Genomic DNA, 24747 nt, shown 5'->3' on the forward strand with positions numbered 1-24747 from the left:
GTCTGAAAGTTTCTAATGCCATCGGGGTTGGCCAATATATATATCTAATCTGTTTCCCAGGTGCTTTTGGGAACTATCATTTACCTAGAACTGTTACTTTCATATCAGAGACCAAGCAAGAATCGAAATATGTTTCAAAGGTTAATAAACACTTATTAGATATCTGTCTATGTTCGCATTTAAATCGTGGTAAACATTGCCAACAGTGTAAAATTATGCTTACAAAGTAGATAATAAGACTGAGGAAATGAATATTGGGATTTTCGTGTTCTATGATAGACCAATACTCGATGCAAATACTCGAAACAATATCTATCTATTGGGCAATTTTGATAAAAATGCTTACTAATCGTAAAAAGGAACTCTACGGCTTTAACAGAATATTAATTTGTTTGGCCTTCTTTCAAGGACGATTTATTGTTGTTGTCTAAAAACTCAGGCGCGTGCCAGGAACGTGTAACTGAACACGTGATAAACATGTGAATGCATTTTTCTTCTCGCATACACACGCGTCTGTTTGTGTGTGGCAATGTCTCAAAGTCGACAACACATATAGCGATGTTTACTGACTTGTGCAAGTCTAAGCTTATAGCGTTCTTCTTCATTGATATTATGATAATATATATACCCGAAATAAGATGATAATTCATAGGAAATTGAATTGCATCATGACACAATTTCTATGCATCATCGGGTTTTACCACGCTATACTTGGTTACGGCAGGATGATGCCAAATAAAGCTGTTTTGTAAAAAGTCGAAAAGTTAATCTCTTTAGAAATCGAAGTAACTCACGATGATACTTAGAGATTACGTAATCACTGGTAATTCTATGACGTAAAACATTAAATGCCCAATGATTGCGAATTGATCAATATGATGAAAAATGTTTAGGACACCTGATATATGTGAATGGACGAGTTGCTTCAGTGTGGTAACACTATATACCGGGCAATGTCACAAGGAGACACAACACAAATATACCGCAATATCACAAGGAGACACAACACAAATATACCACGATAGCACAAGGAGACACAAAAATATACCATAATGTCACAAGGAGACACAACACAAATATACCACAATGTCAGAAGGAGACACAACACCATTATACCACAATATGAAAAGGAGACACAGCACCATTATATCACAAGAAGACACAACACCAATATACCATAATATCACAAGGAGACACAACACCGATATACCACAATATCACAAGGAAACACAACGCTAATATACCACAATGTCAAAAGGAGACACAACACAAATATACCACAATATCACAAGGAGACACAACACAAATATACCACAATGTCACAAGGAGACACAACACAAATATACCACAATATCAAAAGGGAACACAACACCATTATACCACAATATCACAAGGAGACAACGCTAATATACCATCATACCTCGAGGAGACACAACGCCAATATACAACGATATCACAAGGAGACACAACACAAATATAATACAATATCACAAGGGGACACATCACCAATATACCACAATATTACAAGGAGACACAACGCTAATATACCATGATACCTCAAGGAGACACAACGCCAATATACCACGATATCACAAGGAGACACAACGCCAATATACCACAATATCACAAGGAGACACAAAACCAATATCACACAATTGCACAAGGAGAGACCACACCAATATACCACAATATCACAAGGAGACACATCGCCAATATACCACAATATCACAAGGAGACACAACACCAATAAACTATAATTTCACAAGGAAACACAATACAATTATACCAAAATATCACAAGACTACAAACAACAAGATGATATTTTCAAACTTTCTGTTTACAAAAGCAATTATATGAAGTATATGGTAAATATCAAAATGCTTCTTGCTTACGGTGTAGACTGGTAGAACCGGAATATTGTATCAACTGCAGCCCGTCTGGCATTCTTGAACGTTTTCCATCAATTGAAGTTCGCAGTTGATCACTGTTGATCGCAGTATTTAACTTGCTGCCTTCCGCTATATATGTTGCCGACTATAATGACGTCACAATAGATTATCCCGACGTCATTGAATTAGGAAACTCCCATAACGCTATATTTGGATACAACTCGACGTCAAAAGTGATTATGACGTCAAATCTTAGATCTGAAGGGAGTGTACCTCGATCAATTTTAGACACAGGTTACTGGACTCGCTGGACTGGTATCTGGACTGAGTCCAGTAACCTCGCGTGCTTTTCGCCGCCGATTTCGGGGTTGATATCGCAGTTAATGAATACTTTTGAGAAACGTATCGATTTCGGGGTTGAGAAGCGTATCGACAAATCAAAATACATAAAAAAAACCACCAGACATATAATAAATCACAATATCACAGGGAGACACAACACAAATGTACCACAATATCACAAGGAGACTATTTAGCTGATAATATCCACGGATGGTGCTTAATAGAAATGCAAAAACCATACATGTTTTATTGGAAAATTGAAATGAAAGCCTTTTTATTGTAATATAGATATTCATTCCAATGAAGTTATCTCTTACTGTTAAAAATCTCCAATAATAATGCAACATGAACATACTCCTATCCTTTTATACATGTACCATAATTATCATGCCCCAGTTTCACAAACATTTCTTAAATTTAAATTATCCTTTAACTTAAAATTCTCCACAGGAGAGCTGTACAGATTTTAAGGAAGGCTCCTTACCTTCAGAATGTTTCTTCTTTAATGCTTTCATATTGGGAATTTCAAGTGAAGGGTTTCTTTTTTCGGGAATGTTCATGAACTTGAGCCTTGGACAAGGACTGGGTATTTCACAATGATGGGAAGTTGTTTGTTTCGATGATTTGATGTTTTGTTCCTGATGATACCCTTAACACATATCTAAAGGTCAAGCCTTTCGCTTATCTAGATACGCTATATTAATAGAAGTAAAATCTCCCGGGTCCCTGCTGTGACTGTTTGTATGTTGGGGATGCTGACTTGTTTTGACGTGTTAAATATCACAAATTCTGCTGACATTTTATAAACCCAGTTTGGTCGATAAAGGTGCTGAAATACATTCCAATGTCAAATGTTTCTGACGAAAGCATTTTTAGTCGCTATAAAATCAGAACAACTACTTACAAAGCAAGGACATCGAAACACATTGTGGATACGAGAATTGTTGACTTATAGTGTAATGACGCCATAATTTACGAATTCGTGATTTTATTTTTCAGAAGAAAGCCAGTCGGACGTCGCAAAAAGACGCAAATGACGTCGACGAACTGCAACCATTGACGTTGACCGGAACTGACTTCGCCGACGACGTCTTCTACGAGGCGGCACCTATTGCTGAGATGGAGAAAAATGACAGGCGAATATCTGAAACGGACTCGGACCCTTGGGAACACAATGGGGCACCAAGTTATGAAGCGAAAAACAATTCTGTGAAAACCACCCGTAAACCGGAAGTGAGTCGCTCGATTTCTTTGGAAGATCCGGAAGTTCGATGTGGATTTGGACCCTATAAACCGGATGTGCTACAGCGATTCAATAACCCGAAATGTCTACTAGCTTTTCTCTCTTTCTTCGCCTTCATTCAAGGTATGTCGCCAAAACAAATAACCTCTTTAAATAACCTCTCTGTAGTTTCACTCCTAGACACACACCATTAGTTATCATTGTCATACGATATGTACATAAGAATATATTTGTAATTTTGCGCAGATTTATTCTTACACTTTATTCCGAAAGCCAATCCATTTTGCCATACAAAGCGTTTTGTCGCTTGTATAAGCAGCACTTTTCATTTGTGATTACAACATATCAGTTCCAGATATGCAATGTTCCTATTTTAAATCGTTTTTGCTTCCCTTTCAGGATTTGTCGTCAATGGCATAAATAATGTAAATACCACCAGTATAGAGCGACGATTTGGTCTGCCGAGTTCAAAGGTCGGCAGTATTTCTAGTGCCTACGATGTTTCCGCGGCTATAGTCGGACTAATCATCAGCTATTTCGGCTCCGGACGCCACAAACCCAAGTTTCTCTCCTTAGCCGCCGGGAGCATGGCGATTGGTTCGTTTGTAATGACCTTACCACACTTTACCAATGGGCTGTATCTGTGGGGCGAAAACATCCGGGGAACTTGCAGTGGTGAGTGAGATTTACCCAAGGGATGACCTTGACCTTCACAATCAATCATTGAAATCTCAAGTTAAACCATTCAAGTATGTACTGTAATGCTTGTTACCAGATGGTGAGCATTGGGTTAGTTACCAATTATATGAAGCGGTTAGAGTAGATAGGAATTGAATCGACAATGTTGATGGCTAGTTCAGCTTTGGTTATACAATAATTGAGTATTAATTGCTGCGGATGAAAAAAAAATTAGAAAACACAATTGAATGTTAATTAAAACACATTAAAAAAGATGATTGAAGCAGGTTTGCTTAAAATGGCATTCTTTGTGTTTTGTTTTAAGATATTCCTACTATTTGTGTTTTTGTTGTATGACATCCCTACTATTTTGTTTTAAGATATGTGTTCTTTTTTGTATTAAGACATCGCTCCTATTTTTGTGTTGACAGAGGAGTTAGATGCTGACACGTGTAGTGCAGACGAAAGTTTACAACATTACCTGTACGTGTTCCTGCTGGGCCAGGCCTTACATGGAGTGGGCGGAACTACTCTCTACATTGTGGGCGTGTCTCTCATGGACGATAGTGTGCCGGCCTCATCATCTCCACTGTATATAGGTAAGAAATAAAATTAAAAAAAAAAAATCATTAATAAATTTAAGATTTTGAAATATCACAATGTATTTTAATGAAAGTATTCACATGTAGCTTTATTTTATGCTTGAGTGACATATATGACATTCCGTCTGTGAGCGGGGCCAACAATTTAATCCTGGCACTAATCATGAGGGTGTCTGACAGCTGTCGAATCTGACCTTCTAAAGAAAGGTTAGACTGGCCGCCATTCTCTAGAATATTGTAAAAATCTTTAAACTTTGACTTGATTGTTTTTACTGATTCTAAGTTTCAAACTAGGGGGGAGATAATCTAGTGAAGACACTCTTTTAGGAAAGTCTAACCTGCTAGATAGGGTCTGGTTACCAGTCTACAGTAAGGTGTCGATCCGTTTGAACTTTGCATATTTTCTCTTTTGTTGGGAATCCATAGTTTTTATCAGTCACCAATCCGAGCACTGCTTGAATGACTATAGATGTTTAAAGCACAATAAAATTAATGATCACTTTTACAGGTATCTTCTACGCCTTCGCCACCTTCGGCCCCGCCCTCGGGTACATCTTTGGAGGTCAGATGCTGAATGTTTACGTGGACTTTAATGAGCCGACAGGTAACAGGTAACCTCACGCTACCTTATCCTTGGTTCTGTCACCTTTTGTGCACGCTGTTATTTGATTATGACGTTTATCAATGCATGCTGCCAGGTAAATATTCTTGCACCTTTTGGAATCATATTACTACCATCACACCACAGAGTTATCTAAAGGTCTTCTTTGCCACTACTTTGAGTTAAGCTTTCGCCTTTGTCATTAATGTATCATTTCTTATTGAGAACGCCCATAATTGGTATAATACTATCTAGTTACCATGTTACAGCAGTTTTTGAATGCCTCATACGTAACACCAATAATTGTGATAAATATTTTATTCTGAAGCCAAAATTTAGATTCAAAATAGACGAAACAGAGAGAAATAGGCGCATTTAGAAATACACATGGGACCACATTGAAGAAGAGTTTGACCTGTCTATCGACATCCTCGATACTCCAGGGGTTACTATTACTGTTGTTATGTCAACCCGTGGACTCTCTCATAGTAACACTGAATGCAACAGGAAAGAACAGCTAATTTAGTCCTGTGATCTAAACAAAGAATTGTAAAACGGTTCACTATGGTTGACGGTGTAACTCTCTGTGTTGTCTTCAAAGGAAGTCTTTGTAGGCCTGTAATTGGTCAGATTTTTTCTCCTGAATTGCCCCCCTAGTTTTACTAGGGGTGGATACAACGTTAGTGATAATAACCCCTGGAGTAACGGGGATGGTCTATTGATGACATCGGGTATAGGAAAGCAGGTCACCCCAGGTGACAATCACGACTGAGAATCGATTGCCGAGAACAGAATCATGTGGTATACATACGGTATCAACATTTAATGCAAAGGGAAACATTGCATTTTGTGATAAAATCGTGCTGACTATTTCACTTATCTCCTGTTTTTTCCTCAGTCTGCATGCTCAGCAATCCCGCTCAGAATAATTTGGTTTCAGTATCCTAATTGGTTTAACTGTCGTCTAAGATATCCCTTTAGGAACTAAAAATATTCTGTGAAAAGGTCTTTGACATTTTATATTAGACAGCAGTGATATATAATATCGCACACAGCTGCCATGCAGTCTAAACACACGGATATTTGATATTAGACAAGGGAGATTTATATAATATCAGAAACAGCTGCCCTTCCAAAACACAGGGATATAGTGCTAGTAGATTGAGTAACATTGATATAAGAAAACAGGCAGCATTTTTGATCTGGTTTAGACGTTCTTTAATAACGAAATGATATACATTTGTTAATTAGCATACAGCTGAAGTTGATAACCTCCATGTCATTGCGAGATAGCATACAGAGTAATTTCACAAACCCCGAGCGTCATATTTCATCATAACATTTGACTTGAGCTTTTGTCAGAGTCGCATTTGTATGGAATTTAGCAAACACACATAACAAATGTTCTCTGACCTTCGATACAGTCAGTCAGCTGTCGTCGACTGGTGTGAAAGTCTACAGGGACTAAAAAAAGCTTGTCAAGTGTGTGTTATTATGAACATATACAAAAATATGTACATAATGGATCTAATTCCCAGTGTCATTTACTTGAATGTAGTGGTTTGAAGTTTTAAAATTCAATAACAAATGTGCGGAACTGGTGTGAATTACCCAATATTTGACATCAAAATTACCCAAATTATCGTAAATATTAGTATACTATTACTCAATGCTGCACACACGGCCGTGTAACTGTGAATTGTATGACCTTTCACCTCGGTCGTTAAGGGTGATACCATTGTAAGCTCAAGTTTCGTTTGTTGACCTTTAGCGCTATGATTTATTTTACCGACAGTGATTTTATTCATGCGACGTGATTCACGTCGATACATTAAGATAGCGGCTTCTACCTCTTCCTTTAATCTCAACAAAAATTACCTTATAAACTGAATATTTCCCCTTCCAAATGGCCTTGTGTTTAGCTGAAAATGCCATTCAAAGTGAAAAGAATTGATGTAGCAAAATTACGAAACGACACATGGTTATAAATCACTGAGAAACCCGTACCTGTCTAGAATAACTCTGATTCCACTGAATAGATAAATACAGGAAAACATAACATGCCTATAGTGAAGATTATAAGCAGTTGTATCCAAGCAGACGACAAACTATGAGTTCACTAGCTGTTTAGAACTCATTTCTTGAATTTACCAGCTTGCGAAGGCGTTTTGGGCTATCATACACTTTTGTTATATTATATTCAAAATACTACCGCGTTGCACTTCCAGTATAAAAGAACATGAATGGGGATCCATCGCTCAAGCAAGCCAGCAAAAGAGTTTAAAAGTATCCATTTGATGTAGGCTTAAGAAAAAAAATTCAATAAGTGTCGTCTGCTCGTGATATCACTGCTTTAACCTTCACAATGTGTTGTCGTGTGACTATTGCTCACCTCGGATTTGATCTAGATTTGATCAATGGCGAGTGCCTGTAATGAAGGCGATAACCCATTTTTAAATACCCCATGTCAATGATTCCGTTCTGTTATAGATCTATAGTTGGTTCACGTATTACCTTCATTTGTTATTTTTGAGTTGGAATAATTTTTTGTTATTTCGTTCATGATACCTATCGACCTGTAACGGCCCGGTGTTTTGAGATACACATTATTTATCGTTTTGAGCTCTATAGCTTGATGTCTCTGGTAAACCGGATAGTGTTAACCTTTCATCGTATGTCCTCCTTTTATCAAACTAGTCAAATGTTGATAACGAATGTATTGTTTGAATTGTTTTAGCGGTGTTAAGTTTTTTGTTCAATATTATTGGAAAATTTACGATATTATGTTATAGTTCAAAACATATCTTATAAATGATTTTGAGCATATTTCATTATACAGTTCATGACCTGATATTACGATATTACGTTATAGTTCAAAACATATCTTATAAATGATTTTGAGCATATTTCATTATACAGTTCATGACCTTTGTGTCTTTGTTTTTAAGAAATAAATTATTATACTTTGATGTGACGACAATATGATTTAAGGTGTTGTGTGGTAAAACTGTTACATTGTTGATACAAACCTTTATTTTACCTTGTTCTGACGATATTTTGTTGTGACGATACTTAGTTGTACTTTGTTGTGATGATACTTTGTTGTGACGATACTTTGTTGTACTTTGTTGTTACGATATTTGTTGTGACGATACTTTGTTGTACTTTGTTGTGATAATACTTTGTTGTGACGATACTTTGTTGTACTTTGTTGTGACAATACTTTTTGTACTTTGTTTTGACAATACTTTGTTGTGACAATACTTGGTTGTACATTGTTATGACAATACTTTGTTGTGACGATACTTTGTTGTGATAATACTTTGTTGTGACGATACTTTGTTGTGACGATACTTTGTTGTACTTTGTTGTGACAATACTTTTTGTACTTTGTTTTGACTTGACAATACTTTGTTGTGACAATACTTGGTTGTACATTGTTATGACGATACTTTGTTGTGACGATACTTTGTTGCACTTTGTTGTGACAATACATTTGCTGTACTTTGTTGTGACGATACTTTGTTGTGACGATATTTTTGTTGTACTTTGCTTATGACGATACTTTGTTATTGTACTTTGACTTGACTGTATTGTATTGTACACTGCTGTGACAATACTTTGTTGTACGTTACTGTGACAATACTTTGTTGTACTTTGTTGCGAAGATACTTTGATGTACTTTGTTGTGACGATATTTTTGTTTTACTTTGATTTGACTGTACTTTATTTATTGTACTTTGTTATGACGATACTTGGCTGTGACAGACGTTTTGCTGTGCTTTGTTTTGACAATACTTTATTGTACTTGGTTGTGACGATAGTTTTGTTGTACTTGGCGTGACAATAATTTTGTTGTACTGTATTGAGACGACAGTTTGCGGTTTTTGTTTTAGCGGGAATCTAGTCCCTGGTGATCCCCGATGGGTAGGGGCTTGGTGGGTAGGCTTCCTGGTGGCCTCTCTAGTAATGGTGTCAGTAGCGATACCAATGGCTGCCTACGGCGTAGAACTACCAGGTAAGTAGGGCATACAGAATGGTAGGAATTGCAAATCAAAACGTTTTCCTGAAACCATAAGGAACTGAATACTAATCTATTGTTCTCCTGTAATTCCGACATTCCTCTATCAAAAAGCCTGGTACGGCCTTAAATTAATTTAATTATTAACACAATGCAAGCTACAACCTTATATTTTAAAACGAAAATAATGAAGACATTTGGTGTTTATCTCTACTATACTTACCAACAATCTTTAATGGCTTCTGCGGAATCAATACAATTATCGCGTTATTTTAAGTTACGAACACTTAGTTGGCAATCGTATTCCATTAAACGTACATATTACGATGTACTTTAATTAACCCTGAAAATCACCCTGACCTAAATAAACACAAGAACAGAAAAAAGCACCTGTAAGTACGTTCCAGCATCCATGCACGTGCGTCTGCTGATGTGAGATTCCCGGAATATTTCCTAGCCTTATATAATGTAACTATGTGGTGCATCATTCGAATGTGTTTTATGTGTGCGTACATATCTATCTCATAAACAGCTCACGTGTGTTTTCACGTACTTTATGCGACATAAGAATAGTTTTTATTGGTCATAGATTTGGAATTAGATCCGAATTAACTTTATTTCGGTGTCACGTGACACTTCTGTGTCGTTAAGACTACAGTGATACATGTACTCGTACTGTCAAGCTCTACTCGTGGCTATAGATTGTAAACAATTTCGCTCTCAAATCATCCACCGCCTAATGCTATCAAATGGATTTACAGTTCAGGAGATCCCGATGATTTACCTGATCCTCAACTTATTTGTTTGCTTGATTAATCAACTTTCTATAAAGAGCTAGGCTCATGTAAGGACGACCTCCCATGTATGCGATGTGTTGTTTTGTAGCACGCCGTCGAAGACATCAAGCAACACACCCTACCCGATCACATTATACCGAAAACTGGCGCACCATTCGCCCACTCCCTTAATGCCCAGCGCTAAGCAGAAACGGAAACTACCACTTTTTTGACTTCGTGTGTCTAGGCTAAGGGACATCCTATCTGATCCTATCTGAGCCTACCTTACAGGGGCAAGCGCTCAACAGAAGACAAAAAGTGAGGTGGTGTCAAGGGAGGCGTTAGGAAGAAGAAAGTTAGTTAAGAAGAAGAGCAAAGATAACATGTAAAATCTAAACGCCTTCTATGACGATGCAATAGTGGCAGCAAGTACAGTTCTGACGCCCAACCAGCAGGGCGGTGATCCTTAACTCAAAGTATAATATATCTAGTTTGCGTCTACTGATAACTTTTGATATTTGTTTTACGCATTAATTAAGTAAGAGAAATCATAATTAAAATAGTTAGTTGATCAGATTGATATTGATAAAAAATGTTTTAATTTTGTTGCATCTATTTACTATGACATTACCATTGTACCTTCTTTGCACGTGTAATTTTATTTCATTCTTTATTCATTTCTATTTAGTTTTCCTTCTTTCATTTAGTAACGATATCACAGGCAATCGCCTACCTCTAACATTAAGATATCCACTGTGTAATCTAGTGATATTTTGTATGTCTATATATCACCTCTCAGGTGTACTTGAACATCACTTAGTTGATAGATAGTGTGTACGAATCCTGACTAACCTTAGTTAATACTGTTGACGCATAACGTATTGCGTACCTTGTACATTTTGACAAAATATGCAAAAAATGTACATTTCAGGAAAGTCCACAGGGTGCGGAACATATTCCTGTCACCAAATTACCTTGGTAGTATGTTTACTAGTGTCTATTGCAGGAATAAACGAGAAGTTATTGGTAGACATAATGCATACACACTTTTGATCAATTCGTTTCTGCTTAACTGCACCTTAGGAATGATTTTTAGTCTTGTAAAATATGAGTGGATTTTAAGTGAAAGCATCACACCAGTAAAACAATACACTGCCAGTATGCTATGCCTTGTCGTGTTTTGACGTTACCGACGACACCGGAGATGGTTCGGTTTATTTATATTTTTATGAGATCCAGATGGTTTGGTATTAACTAACAGTCTCTCACGATATATAATCGCATGGAAACTTTGTAGAATAACGTTGTACCACAACCTACCTAACCAGCTATGTGTAATAGGCTATTATATCAGTGTATAGTAAAGAGCACTTCGCTTTCTTGTGATTTTTCTACAGTAATTAATGATCTATTAACTCAACTTCATGTTTTACATGGGCGGTAATTAGTCTTCATGAATAGCATCAGTCAACTTAATGTTTCACATTGGCGGTAATTAGTCTGCATGAATAGCATCAGTCAATTTAGTATGGTGTCTATAACTCGTCACATTACTATTCTACCATTGACGTCTAAGTCTAAATGTCAAAATGCAGAACATGAAACACAAACGAATTATATTGATATATGTACTAGGTTCTATATCGCATAATAACTCCGCAGATTGGGCGTTATAATTGTACTTGCTGCCCCTATTACATGTAAGGCGACAAAATTTAGGATCTTATCTATATCTTTTCGCTTTTTCCAAACTAACTTTGTTCTTCCTTACGTCTCCCTTGACATTTTTAGCCTTCTGTTGAGCGTTCGCCCCTATGAGATGGGGTCTTGATTCTGTCCCCTGGCTGAGACAAAACAAGGTCTAAAATGTGTTAGTTGCTGCCCCTGCTTATCGCTCAGCATATAACATAGGGAGAAGGACGACTGGTACGGCCGTTGTCAGTAAAATGTGACCGGGTGGGGTGTGTTGTTTGGTGTCTTCGGCGGCATGCTTCAGTGATATAGCACTATAAAAAGGGCAACAGTTCCACTATACAAGAAGACATAACACGAATATACCACACAGTCTTCTAAAACACGCACTGCACACTTCATACACACTGCATATATGGGATGATGGTCCTTCCATGACCTTGGGTGTTAACAGGACTTTAATTAATCAAACAAACAAATCTATCATATAGACTGCTGACAGACACCTTTGAAGTCACTACGTATTGCGTTGATAACTTGCTGAGTTACTCTCTAGTGTGTCTCTTACTAACAACAACTTCATTTCGATTGCACACTCCTTTTATCAATTGCAGTTGCAGTTGAAAAAGAAAAAAAAATAAAGATAGGCGTCATATACAGTTCCTTATTGAACATCTGAAATACGCCCAGCTTCGGTTTATACTCACTTCAGAATTAATCTTTATAGAAATTATCACAATATGTATATTGTTCAATAGCGTTTCAATTTTCGTTCTTCAAATTTACTACTGAAATGACGAGTTGACCTTATTCAAATGGTTCGTCCATGTTGATTAGCCTTCAATAAAAATTGACATTTTTCAGAGCTATAATGTCTTCCTCAATAGATTTATTTTGTTTATGACACAGCGTTTATTGTCTATTCAACAAAACATACATACGTAGATGTTATTTTGAAAATATTTCATGTTTTTTTAGCCGCCAAAACAGTCCGGGATACACGTGTGTCACAGATGCATAACGATCATGTGATCGACTCTAAGAGTAAAGAAGAGATCAGCGGTTCCTTGAGGGACCTACCTCGTTCCTTCTGGATTTTACTGACGAATCCAGCCTTTGCGTTGTTGACACTGGCGGGGGCAGCCGAGGGACTGTCGACATCAGGGTTCGCCACATTCATGCCGAAACTGATCCAAAACCAATTCGGCACCACTGCAGCGTGGGCATCCATACTTGGGGGTAAGTTGGGGTTTATCTGAAGCTGGCTTCAATAAAGTTTAAGAATGATGATCAACATGTTGGAGATTCTGAAGACATTACTTCTATGTATATCATTACAAAAATGATACTATTTATGTGTCATTGAGTATTATTCAGGTATGAAAGATAGATATAGAGGAAAGTGAACAGATGATGATCAATATTACATTTCTGTAATATTCTAATCATGATATGAAAGGAACTAAACCTAGAATTCGGAGTTTTGTATTTCAAATGAATATGAATCACACATTGATAACAAAATCAATACTTGATGAAGAAATGTTATGTTTATTGTGATCACCCACATCTACAGGCATCCCGAGACAGTTTGCCCTACCTCATCCTACCTAGGTCCTGTTGTAGTACCCGTATGTTGATCAGTGTTGATCAGTTTGATACAATTTGTAGAGGATATCTGTAATTTCTCTTTCTGATGTAAAACACCCTTCAATCTTTCCCTCATGTGTTGTTGCAGTTCCCGATATCATCGGAGATCACTCAGATCAGTGTGTGAGCTGCTAGCTGTGTATACTCGTATCGAGATGTTTATTTCTCTCCCAGCTAATGTTGCTGTATCCGGTACCTCCTGATATCGGGTTTTAGAGGATTTATACACCTCTCTGTGTAACATCAGCTCCTGATACTAATCACTCTTCCTCTCCTTCCCCAGGTATTGTTGCTGTGCCGGGTGCCGCCGGGGGTCAGTTTGTCAGTGGCTATTTGTGTAAACGTCTGAATCTGAAGGTCCGAGGGATGCTGCGCCTCATCATCTGTGTCTGTCTCATAGCAACCGTCCTCGACTTCTGTGTGTGGATCAGATGTGAACAGGAAACCATTGTAGGAGTTAGTTCGCAATATTCAACAAGGTAACGACCCATCAAATAGTCAGAGTAGTATTCCGTCATTGTATATTAGAGATTGACATCATTATTTGGTGAGTTATTTTCACTGAAAGTTATGACGCCACGCTTGTAAATATTAGATGTCACAATCAATACCAACCCACAAGGGCAGATAACTCTGAAATATGCAAGTATATTTTAGTTCCCTCCAATATTCACTCTATGAACAACCAAGTAGCATTCAAGCTTTTTTATCCCCCGCTTTCTCCGAAACGGGGGATATTGATTTGGGTTTGTCCGTCTGTCTGTCAGTATGTCTGTAACACTTCTTTTCCGTGTAATAACTGTAACAAATGTAAACCGATTTTCTTCAAACTTGGTGACAAGGTTAACCGATTTTCTTCAAACTTGGTGACAAGGTTAAATGCCTTAAGGGCTCGGCCAGATTCGATTGCGACTGTCGATGGACCATATTTAGTGGAGTTATGGCCCTTTGAATTTCTAAAAACATCATTTTCTGCTATTTCCGTGCAATAAGTGTATCAAATGTAACGAGGTTAAATGCTTTAAGGACTTGGCCAAGTTCGATCGCGACTTTCAACAGACCTTATTTAACGGACTTATGGCTCTTTGCTTAAATAAAAAAATCAGTTTCTGCCACTTCCGTACAATAATTAACTGTAATAAATATTAACCGATTTTCTTCAAACTTGTAAAAAGGTTGAATGCCCTAATTGCCTTGCCAGGTTCGATCAGCTCTTTCAGCAGATGTTATTTATCAGAGTTATGGCCCTTTAATTTAATGCAAATGTCATTTTTCTGCAGTTTCTGTGTAACTAACAAATGTAAAAACTGATATTGTTAAAACTTTGTAACAAAGTTAAATGCCTTAAGGGCTTAGCCAAGTCCGATTGCAACTTTTGGCAGATCTCAATTAGCAGAGTTATGGCCTTTTGATTTAATAAAAAAGTCATTTTCTGCCACTTCCGTACAATAACTGTAATAAATATTAACCGATTTCTTCAAACTTGATAACAAAGTTAAATCTCTTACTTCCAAATAAGACTTCAGTTTATTTTTCATGTTTCAACCAAGGTTAAACCTAACCTCAATAATGTTTACCTTGAATTTGTCCTGAAAGTGGGGGATGGAAATTCCACGAATTTGCTTGTTATATGATGTTATCTCATTCATAATCATGCAAATTTAGTTTTTATCGGTGATTCTTTGCTTGTAGAACCTAAACATTATGCATTAAACATGTATTTGACCTAAACATTATGCATTAAACATGTATTTGATATTTACTTTTTGCAGTTATTTCGAGGAACTTCCGAACTTACAATCCGAATCCTGTAACAAGAACTGTTCGTGTTCCTCGGAATTTTACCAGCCAGTCTGCAGTGATCAGGAGGTCCAATATTTCTCCCCTTGTCACGCGGGTTGCCATGGTCACAATGCCGACAGATCGGTAGGTAGTGCACAAATTTAATGATTGTGACATGCCTGTATCGATTGTAGCCTTACATCATTTGCCATTACCAGATGGAGACATTTGCTAAGTGTTGGCGATGGTTGACATTCTATTTCTGCTAATCACATAACCTTGCGACTCATACAACCATCTGAACACTGTTAGGTTGTTTGCCTTTTGGTTCAACATGGGACACTTAAATCTTGACCTAGTTGTAAGGTGGTTTTTTTGTAAGTCACATCAATGAGATGCAAGCGTCGACATCTATCTGTTGTAGAATTGAAGATACCAATACCTAGCCTTTGTCGCAAAAAGCTAGAACAATAATTCCTAGCTATTGACATTTCGTTTGGTTGTTTTGAATTTTAGTGTCTCCCCATTTCCATTCGTATTCGTCTTTAGCACCTTTTGAACTAAGTAACATAATCATACAGTCAATGCTTCACGGTTTAACTTCTTGAATCCCCTTTTGTAATTTTTATCTGAAGTATCCTTTATGACCTTTTTGGTTCTCCAATGTAAAGATAAAATGGACCTAGCTGTCGATGGGCCATTGGACTTAAACAAACAAATTATTGGTATTACGGACCATTTATTATTGGAAGCGCCTTCAACTTAAACTTGAAAAGATTCCAATACGATTCCTAGGAAAGTCTAACATGTACACATGTACGACATTATTTCTGTGATTGTATATGTTTGTTTACAGACCTATAACAACTGTACGTGTTTGAGTCATTATGAGGGATACTCAGCCGACAACTCCACCACCACTGTCACTTCCGGTAAATGCAGGGAAACGTGCCTTCTTCTTTATATCTTCCTGCCGGTTCTGTTATTAGACATCTTCTTCCGGTTTGCGCAGTCACCTCCAGCCTTGTCGGTAACACTAAGGTAAGACGGATGATTAAAGCAATAGGATTCGGATTACTGAATGACATGGATAAAATTGATGTAAATTCCTTGCAAAATAGCTGATATTCTAATGTACGTTTCTGGGAATATATGTATACAAAACATCGTTCACAAATTACGAATTACGTCAAAATTTTAAGTTGGTGTAAACGATAGCTTCTTTTAAAAGCAGAGAATATATATTCGTTTTGCCTTTTCGCTTTCTGAAATCTTAACAAACGAGATTATATGATGGGCATTTGATCCGACACCAAATTTATTATCCTTTTGACCGAAATTGCAAAAAAATGGATATTTGTAAATAATTCCGTATGTTTTTTTACATGTATGTAACAAAAGGTTTGGTCTTGAAACAATGGTCAATTTATGCAATTCGAAGGTATTCTCTTTTTGAAACAAGCAAATATTTCATGAGTAGAAAATCTTTTAATGTCAAGCAATTGCTTTCTATAACTAAGTTTGTTTATTATGATTGTTTTAACATATAGGGGTCAACCTTATTAACATATAGGGGTCAACCTTATTAACATATAGGGGTCAACCTTATTAACATATAGGGGTCAACCTTATCAACATATAGGGGTCAACCTTATTAACATATAGGGGTCAACCTTATCAATATATAGGGGTCAACCTTATCAACATATAGGGGTCAACCTTAAAAACATATAGGGGTCAACCACAACCAAGATACCAGCTCATGTCTGGATGTTAACAAGTTAAATGTAAATATATAAACGTTGAATGTCATGTTTTTGACATACATTGGTGTGTAACATAAATTGAGTGTTCTAGCATATCTATCATGGTGCGCTAACGTGACCATTGGATTTGCTATACACCAATGTCAAAATATGACACTCAATGATTAATAAACAGCTTTGTTAGATATAGATCGTCATACCATAATAATGGACCATACAGAAGTAATTCAATTCAATTAATAAAATGTACTATTCAGTCGTGACCCAACCAAACATTTGTGATCTGAACAGACGGTCACGTGATGTACACATGACGTCACCGACAACAATAATGAACGGCGTGACAATACCTCACGTAAAACCTTTTTCTAGCCAATCGATGGGTTCACAAGCTAGGCCGGTAATTAAGACTGTTACTTTGTAACGAATACGGGGGTAGGGATGCCATACAATATTCGTCCTGTTCAATGGCCGCTGTATTGTGGCTCTTCAATCAATACCGAGGACCCACGACAAACATTGGCTTTATTGACGTCAGTGACAAAAAGGCTACAGGCAGCGAAATGTTTAGTCAGGGAAAACCGTTTGTTTGAATTGTTACACAAAAACAAAATGGCGGCGTACTTGACATACCTTTGAGACAAACAATAAGTATAGACGTTTGTTAGGTGGTAGTATCGTGTCTAATTACAACTCACTTTCATAGCCATGTTTTGGCAAGGCATTAATTGTAGCGGTGATATGTCTTGGTCGCGCTGTGATTATTCTGCTAAAATAATGATCGCGTTATTTTATGGTAATCCGTATATGTGATAGATTTATGGGAACGTAAAATCGATAGCGCAATTCGCCGTTGGATAATATATTTAGATTCGAGTATGTTGATATAAGCCAGAGTGACAATAAGGACGAACTATGAGAAATAAGATCATATAAAAACGTTTGGAAATGACGACGATTATGATGAAAATGACATTAATATTGGTGAAAATATAGTATTTATATGGCGCTGTAAGTCTACAGCAAAAGACATTAAAGCCACCCGACAAACGTAACGGGATACAGCGCTTGAATTAATAGGTTTCCACTGTCGTAACTGAACAGCCATGTCAATAGCAATGAGCGCGGTAATCACTGTTAAATGTGGACTGTCGCCATGGGCTGAATACAGATCGGCATGATATCGATTTGTAGCGGGATGATGGGAGTACCATTGTATCTGAGTCACATCCAGCACAGTCGTGTGTCCTTGTTGTTTATATATATAGTGTAATAATTACATCTCATGACGTAAAACTTGTTTTCGAGTCGTGTTGACGAAATTAAGTCATAACGTAATAATAGAGTACCGGAAAGTTCTAATTGTAGCGTAACACTGGTTATGGAACACCGCGTTGGCGATTTAAGCTCACAAGTAACGATAGAACAACGGAAAGTCCTTATTTATTGCTTAAAACTTATGGAATCGTGTCGGCGAAATAGGTCATAAAGTAGAAATAGAAAGAAAGTCCTTTTGGACGTTTTAATGTCATATTATCACGGTGACTGCTAAATAGGACTGCGACTACGAGTTACCGCCTACATTACCCGTGGTTAGTGTTCGGATTCATCTAATTAGTCCTAATCAACATAAGGAGTGTCCCAGTGTTTTAGCAGTTCCTTCCCCATTGTTTATGAACACAACTGCTGTGCTGTGCCGGCGGATAGTTAACTCCACAGTGTTAACTACTCGAAACTATGTTTTGGCTTTAAATCCGTAAATATAATGATACGTTCAAAACATTGATACATACTTGAAGTTTCTTTTTGAAATATATTTTTGCTAAAGTGTTTGATCCGTTGGTTGTAGTGATGTTATCGATAACAATAATAACAGCACAGGTATAGGTCGATAATGGTAAGCACTGGCCCTATGTCTATGTTTTTAGGAGTTCCGATATTCCTTAGGCGTTTCCCTGAATGCTCGTTTTGGATATTGTCTACATTCAAACCACAAAATATGCATAATGTGGCATCGTTGTTATTATTTCTACTTTTTACGAGACATTCCATGAAAATCACATTAAAAAAGAGGTTTTCAGTTGTTTACAACCCACTGTGAATCCTTCGAAGAATAAAATAAGTAAATAAAAAAAATCATGAAAATATAAGAAAATATATCATCTAAAATATTCACTTTCGGTAGATATTTCTCTGACGTTCCCTTGCGGCAATACAATGAATTCAGAAATAATAGTGATGAATAAATTGAATTAAGAGCCTGGTTACTTATATTGTAATGGTTTCGTTTCAGATGTATTCATGATAAACAGAGGACTTTTGCCCTGGGGATCCAGTGGTTTGTGGTCAGACTCATGGGTAAGGCATACGTTGTTGCATAGTCGATATTTAAGGGGTTACAATCACTATCGTCACATCCACCCCTGAACTTTTCATTACAAAACTGAAGGCTTTTTATGGGGAAAAAGCTACAAATACAAGTCTTTTCTGACTCCTGTGAAGAATTCAATTAATCAATCTCTTTTTTTAATTTCATAAGGGCTCATCTACCTAATTTCATCGTATACATATGAGATCGTAGACAGAGCCTTCAGTTAAGTCTTGAAAGATCCCAGAGGAGGATATAGCGACAGTGATAGTAACCTCTTGAATATCTAGGACGAGGTTATTGCTGTTCAGGGTTATCTACAAAAATCAAGCGTTCCTGCCGTCAGTTCGAACGCCAACAGAGCATAAACGATACTAACGATGCAAATATATGTCATGGAAATAATAAAAAAAATGACTTGTTTTGCTTTTGGCTTGATCTGTCAATTATTTTTCAATATTTTTCCCTTCAAGTGAATTAATATCCACAAACTTTTCAATGGTGGTAATGGTGTAAAATAAGTATTTTTTGTAACTGAAGAAAGTACTGATTCGTCCGCTCATGTTTGTGATAGAGAAAATACCATTTGTCAGCGATGTATAAATGAACAGAATAGTTCAGTGTGACATAGTATAATGAAGGGAAGTAACTCTGATTCATCAGATGGAAAACCACTGTACATTACCTGAATGTTATTTGGGTTTCTGTAACAATTAAAGGATTGTTAGATTGCCCTAACGGGCGCTATTCTATTCATCTGCCACCCAGATTGCATTTACATCTCCAATAAATGTAATCTAACAATCCTTTAAATGTAATATTTACATTTTGCTTTCTAGTTCAAAGTAAAACATAATATATATGCGAGTGAACATTTGCGTTTCCCGCTTCAGCCATTTTACCTCAACAGCCAAGTTCAATGTGTTAAAAATAGTCCCTATAACAAATTGGAAATATAACACGATTTCAATGTTTTTCAACAGCTTTTCAATTTATTTTCAATTATCCAGACCTTCCAGGTTTTCTATGAGTTTCAGAACCAAACTAGTTCATTCAACTTCAATGTCAATTTTCCCGCGCGGACTAACATGGTGTCAAGTAAACAAGACTCAAATCCGTTAATGTAGATATTACTATACAAAATCTAGGCTGCATTTATTGACTCATACGGCAGACCACGATTGTCAGTAGAGTAATGGGAGTCGCAGTGTTAAAATGTAAATATATTAAAATATTTGTTATTTTATATTTACTGATCAGACACGTTAATTTCTTTAGTTATCTTGTACTGTAAAATCCTCGTATTCTCTCCACAGGCACGGTGCCCGGCCCTATCATGTTTGGTACTGTAATTGACAGTTCCTGTCTGGTGTGGAAGGAGAAATGCGGAGAAAACACGTCCTGTTGGATATACGATAATGCTCAACTTAGTCGGAACTTCTTCATCATTTTATTCGCAGTAAAAATCACCACCAGTATATTATTTGTCAGTGCATATAAACTCTACAAACCACCCATAGAGAAGTCTGTGTCGTATGTGGTATCAAACGGGTCGAAATCTTCGGACTCGTTACGACAAGGGGACAAGGAAGACACTAGTAGTTGTAACGGCTCTGATATAATAGAACAGCAGAGTACGGTGACAGTGTTATAGTATTAGATGTTAAAGGTGCTTTTTTGATTGTGGATCTGCGATAATCCGGACAGCAATAGTCCGGAAAACTCACAATCCGGACATAATAACCAGGGTACTGATTTTATTATTGACTAAGTGGACTTAATTCGATAGTCTGGAAAACTCACAATCCGGACAGAATTACCAGGAAACTGATTTTATTATTGACTAAGGAGACTGAATTCGATAGTCCGGAAAACTCACAATCCGGACAGAACTACCAGGGAACTGATTTTATTATTGATTAAGAAGACTGAATTCGGTAGTCAAGAAACATCATAATCTGAATAGAAATACCAGGGAACAACTAAGTAGACCGAATACGATAGTCCGGAAAATTCACAATCTAGACGGTTTGAGATAAAAACGCAAGTGTCCGGATTATCGAGGGGCCACTGTAGAGACACCAGATTCCTAAAAGTCGACCAAATGAAAATGTGTACGTCCGTCTGGTGCTATGTTGTATAATGCTATATTATTGTGTTATATTTTTGAATGGTTAATAATTTTTTGTGCTCGTCATATCAAACATATATTAACGATATTATTTTTACCATTCCAGGATGACTGTACTTGTATGTACAAAGAGTTGCTAATTTTGCATACCTTTTAGCCGGTTGGTTTTGCGGGTCAACTTTTCTCTTTATAAGACAACAAATATTTCAGCTTCGTGTGTATATGTAATATATATATATATTTATGTTCGCTGGTCATGCGCTCGCGATCATGTATCTGTCTCACTGACTGTTAAATTCGTGTATTTGTAAGTTCGCTGAAATTACCTTGACCACGAATAAAGCTAATTATATTTGTAAGTTCGCTGAAATTACCTTGACCACGAATAAAGCTAATTTTAATTCCCGCAAATAAAAACCAACAACACAGTAGCATTAAATTACTCCTTTTTACACCCAACATTGATGCTTCCGTGAAGGTATCTAGTATGAAAACAAATACTTTGTCTACATATCCTTAATTTCGCCAAAACTCTCGTTTTGCTGGACACTTCCATCCGGGTATGACATGACATTCCATAACGAAGTATTAATTAAGTGTATACAGTCAAACTTCCTTAACTCGAACTCATATATCTCGAAGACCTTGTTGAACTCGATGTTCTGATTGTACTGTTGTTGAAAACTAGCATTTATAATATAATATCAAGTTGTCTCTAATCGGTATTATTATGAAAATAATATCAAGTTGTCTTTAACCGGTATTATCATGAACAAAATTATATGAAGTTGTATTTTAAGCCTTCGCATTTTACTGCTGTACATTTGTTTTTATTTTCGTCTGATGCATGACAAAAGAGGCAGCTGAATCAATACAAGTTGTAAAATATGACGATCAAATTGGCAAATTCTCTTCACTCTTAAGAGTTACGCTGTGATTGACAAGTTTCTAATACAGTGTGAGTATAACATGGTGAAAGGTCTGCTTATGATCTGATCAGAAAAGACATTATAGAATTGTCTCAAATTTCGGTATTTGTTCCGATAAACATCTACTTATCGGAAACATTTATTATCAGTTCTTTACGGTAAATATCAAATGTTTTAATTACAAATCTTCGTAAATAACACTATTGTGAATGCATGTCATATAAAATGAAAATAGAATGGTACCATATAATGTTATCACCAATTAGTTATACACTTCATACGGGTGACTGTCCTTCGTACTATTTATTTTTCCATATGAAATTTATAGAGATTGAACAGTGTTTTGATTGCGTTAAAGGTGGTATGAACGCAATTGGATACAGATATATTCAGTGTAAACGAAGTAATTGCAGTTTATTTCGATGATCATATGACGCAACATTTTATCCAAGCGTAAACTAGAAGTAGTCCGATCCTGCATTGTGCTTGTATGCATACGTCATTGCGATTGCGCTAATTTGAACGCAACTCCCCTCCCATTGTTCATACATTTATAGGGCATATATAAAAACATCTCTGGATTTATCACAGCGTGTAGCCGTCAGATAAGATCTTTCAATAATTTTAGTATTTTTGGAATTATTAAAAAATAATTCCGGGAATTTTTTTTTAAATTTCTTATTATTTCAAGACATTTTTACAAAAAAATGAATTCAGATAATAGTTATTTTTTAATTATTTTACATTTCAGTCACAAAATAAATAGTTTTTGTTTCTTCTGCATGCATTGAAAAATAAAGTCATATGATGGAATGTACATGTTGACGGTCCTATGTTGATGATATAACTGCAATTAGTTAATGTGATAGTATCAGCGTTTTTTATCTATTGCAGAATTATAGATATATATATATAGAGATATATGAGTAGATTTAGAAGACGTTATTACTATTATTGTTAAATGGTATTCGAATGACATGGGATTTTTTTAGTTATTGTTTTGATTGCAATATCTTTACTCACTGTTTAATTGTTAGATTGTTTAAAAATGATCATTTGATGATTGTGCAGCAATGTTTTCCTTGCATAACAGCTTTCAGTTCTTCATGTTTTAGCCTTTCAGCCAGTCAGTGTTTAATTGGCAATGACGTTTTATTTTTAATTAAGTACCGTGTAATTCTGATTTTGTTCGTCCAAATTAAGAATGTATCTATATATAAACACTCCATTCACTTATTTTTTCTTCTTTATTAACTGAAAAGTGTAACTGCATGAATTTCCAACCCGGCATAATTTCTTGCAGAATCGTTTGTTTGCAGTTATGAATAAATTCATGCATAGCGAATCAATTTGATTAATTCATATTATATTATATTATTTCTTCTTCTTCTAAAATTAACACTTTGATATATCTCCAGAAGACGATTATTTGTAATAAGTTGAGAAGTCAGTTGATCATGTTTAACGTCCTGTCAACAGCTGGAGTCGTCTAAGCGCAGCTTGTCCTGTCTGCAGTATATTGTGTACGAATGCGTATATGTTTTGGGAGGCTGCAGTATATTCATTAAATACACAATAAGCTTGCAGTGTAAGCCAATAAGATCAATTTACTCAAGGCGCTGGTCTAACTTCTGAAAAAAGTAGAAGATATTAGATTTAAAGTAATGAAATACTGCAATAATGCCGGATTGCGATCAAATAAAAATAAATAAGAAAACAAATGCAACGGAAAGTAAAATTCAAATTTTATTGTTTATTTTTTTGATCGAGTGGGGACAACATTCCTTATTTGCGCCATGTGTTAAAAGATATATTTGTTTTATTTCCTGTCTGATCGATAGTGCTATCCCACCAAAGTCTCCTCTCAAAGACATGAGGACATGATGAACAGATCCAAAAACTAGTAATGGATGGAGTCGAAGTAAGAAGTTAGGTCTGGAGATATTGTAATATATTGACGGTTATGACGTAACGAGAGTATGGTGCTGTCTATATATGGTGCTTATACATTGTGTCTCTTTTGTACAATCCCTCCAAGTATGTTAATACATAGTGAATGCGGTTGTCTGTTTATTACTGCTTTTTCTCGTGCGCAATTCGTTTTACTTACTGTCTCCTGTGTGGATGTGTGACGTTACGTAGTTACAACATCTCATTAATGTCTACTGCAAGTTTTATGAAATCTATGAAAGAACAATATCAAAACCAACTTAAAATGTTTAACATAGGCTATTTTTATAGAGGAATATTGTTATTGAATAAAAATATTTCAACTAC

At 36.3% G+C, this 24747-nt stretch overlaps 1 protein-coding gene across 3 annotated transcripts in view; it reads left to right on the forward strand.

Moving 5' to 3' along the window:
• The window catches only part of LOC138309371 (solute carrier organic anion transporter family member 4C1-like), a 66577-nt gene extending 41830 nt beyond the window's left edge, over positions 1–24747 (forward strand). For all 3 annotated transcript variants that reach the window (XM_069250552.1, XM_069250551.1, XM_069250550.1), the window contains exons 2-12: positions 3231–3597; positions 3874–4149; positions 4584–4751; positions 5263–5365; positions 9252–9373; positions 12823–13083; positions 13778–13973; positions 15267–15420; positions 16133–16317; positions 19336–19400; positions 20727–24747. In XM_069250552.1, coding sequence (XP_069106653.1) covers positions 3351–3597; positions 3874–4149; positions 4584–4751; positions 5263–5365; positions 9252–9373; positions 12823–13083; positions 13778–13973; positions 15267–15420; positions 16133–16317; positions 19336–19400; positions 20727–21064 — 2115 coding nt within the window. In that variant the 5' untranslated portion in view covers positions 3231–3350 and the 3' untranslated portion in view covers positions 21065–24747. The remainder of the gene's footprint in view (positions 1–3230; positions 3598–3873; positions 4150–4583; positions 4752–5262; positions 5366–9251; positions 9374–12822; positions 13084–13777; positions 13974–15266; positions 15421–16132; positions 16318–19335; positions 19401–20726) is intronic.

The sequence above is a fragment of the Argopecten irradians genome, chromosome 15, assembly GCF_041381155.1.
Source record: "Argopecten irradians isolate NY chromosome 15, Ai_NY, whole genome shotgun sequence".
NCBI lineage: Eukaryota > Metazoa > Mollusca > Bivalvia > Pectinida > Pectinidae > Argopecten > Argopecten irradians.